Below are 2134 nucleotides of genomic sequence, written 5' to 3' on the forward strand. Positions count from 1 at the left end.
CCATTCCCCACCTTTCCCTCTGCACCTCCCCCTCCCCCCACCCCTCAGCCTGCCCTCCAGCCCTCAGAGGCTTGGGGGCCAGCAGAAGCCTGGACTTTGGTCTCCTTTCCTCCCAGTCCATTGAAGGCTCCATGGTGACCCTGAGCCAAGGCGATTGGATGGGGCTCCCGGACCTGCAGGTCAAGGACTGGATGTGCAGGAAGCGAAGGTGAGGCTGCCCTGGAAAGCCCCAGATGGGCAGGGAAGACCTGGGCCCGACCCGACATTGAACTGGGAGCCAAAGGGCTTCGGGGCTCATCTAGCCCGCCCTTCCTCTTACTCCAGTGGGGGAAGCTGAGGTTCGGCTGGGGAAATGACTTGCCCAGGACCACACGGGGAGTGAAGAGCAGAGCTGCGGTCACCTAGGACTCCCTGTCCAGTGCGCCTGCTGCACGACCTCGACCTGGCCTCCTTGTAGCATCCCAAGCTCTAAGGAGAGGGTGACAGCCGGCCCCTGCCCCCCACGCCCTGCCCCGGAGCCTCCAGCCCAGGCTCCCAGCCCTCTGGCTTCCCACGATTCTGAGCCTGGCCTGGAACAGTCTCTTTTCGTCTAGGTCAGCTAATAGGATGCACTTTTAAAAAAAAATATTTCTGCATTAGAAACATAACCGTGCTATAGAAAACTGAAAACTGAGCAAAAAGGAAAACAGCTGATGCCTACCTGGCACCGCCGCATCTCGGGGGGTTCTCTTCCCATCCGGTTTCCTGCTCCATAAAGACCACACTGCACACTTCTCTCCACCCCAGAGAGACAGCAGAATCACTGAATAGATAAATTCCAGCCCCCGCTCGCCCTCGTACATTTCCGCCGCCCTCGGGGCTGTGACAGGGGGCCTGTTGTCCCCACTTCTCTGGCAGCTCCGTTTCCACCCCTCTGGGGCTCACTGTCCCTTGGACACAAAGACTTTTTGTCCCTGAAAATTTGATAGGAAGACATCCAGGCTGGTGTAGTGATGTGTTAACAGACAGATGGGAACGTAAATTTAACTTGTGGACATGCCCTTTTCTATCGGACTCTTAAAATGTAACGTTATGTCATGAGGATTTCGCATGGCCATTACACAGTGTTTGCAACCGTCCTTTCACATGGCCACTTATACTCCCAAGAGACGGTGAGCATCTTCACTGAGTAATTCCTCCATACCCAGCCTTGTGCTTAGATGTTGGAGCCAAAAGCCACAACAGGTGCACTCCCGTCCTCATGGTGCTGCCACGGTTCCTAAACCCCTTCGCAGTCATGGAGCTTTCATTCTTTCCAGTGTGCCACTATTATAAAGAACCCCGGATGCAACATCTTCTCAGGACAGTCCTTTGAAACAATTTTTACTAAAATAGAGGAGGGGAAATGACCAGCCCACAGGCATGGATTCCAGACTTCCAGTTTCAGGAGCAGACTAAACAGTTGGGTTGGTTGGAGCAGCCTTAGGGGATGTGCTCTGAGCTCACGCTGCAATCAGGAGTTGTATTGAAGGCCTGTCAAAGAGGATTCCCTTCAAGTGAGTTAATCCGTAACAAAGTGTCCACAAGTCAGGAAAAGTAACTCACCTAAGGTCACCCAGGTAGCTACAGGGAGGAGCTGAGATGATGTCAAAGTCTGTGCGTCGGGCTTCCCTGGTGGCGCAGTGGTTGAGAGTCCGCCTGCCGATGCAGGGGACGTGGGTTCGTGCCCCGGTCCGGGAGGATCCCACATGCTGCAGAGTGGCTGGGCCCGTGAGCCATGGCCGCTGAGCCTGCGCGTCCGGAGCCTGTGTTCCGCAACGGGAGAGGCCACAGCAGTGAGAGGCCCGCGTACAGCAAAAAATGGCAACGCTGGCCCTGGTCATGGCACCAGAAAGGATTGCAATAATAGCAGTAGAAATAACAACAACAGTAGTAATATCATAATAATAGTCTCTGCTGCTACTGTAATATCATAATAATAGTCTCTGCTGCTACTGTGGGCTAAGGGCTGTGCTAAGTGCTTTACGTGGGTCACGCTTTAACCGACTTAATTACTGAAATACAGGGACATACAGAGAACGACACAGTTCACATGCCCGCAGGTGGGTGAAATTTCTCAAAGTGGAGACACCTGCGCTTCAGCCGCCCAGACTCA

At 54.1% G+C, this 2134-nt stretch overlaps 1 protein-coding gene across 2 annotated transcripts in view; it reads left to right on the forward strand.

Moving 5' to 3' along the window:
* The window catches only part of OSGIN1 (oxidative stress induced growth inhibitor 1), a 53367-nt gene that overhangs the window by 48985 nt on the left and 2248 nt on the right, over positions 1-2134 (forward strand). For both annotated transcript variants that reach the window (XM_024735741.1, XM_024735740.1), the window contains exon 5: positions 117-208. In XM_024735741.1, coding sequence (XP_024591509.1) covers positions 117-208 — 92 coding nt within the window. The remainder of the gene's footprint in view (positions 1-116; positions 209-2134) is intronic.

The sequence above is a fragment of the Neophocaena asiaeorientalis genome, unplaced genomic scaffold, assembly GCF_003031525.2.
Source record: "Neophocaena asiaeorientalis asiaeorientalis breed wild unplaced genomic scaffold, Neophocaena_asiaeorientalis_V1.1 scaffold40, whole genome shotgun sequence".
NCBI classification, from domain to species: domain Eukaryota; kingdom Metazoa; phylum Chordata; class Mammalia; order Artiodactyla; family Phocoenidae; genus Neophocaena; species Neophocaena asiaeorientalis.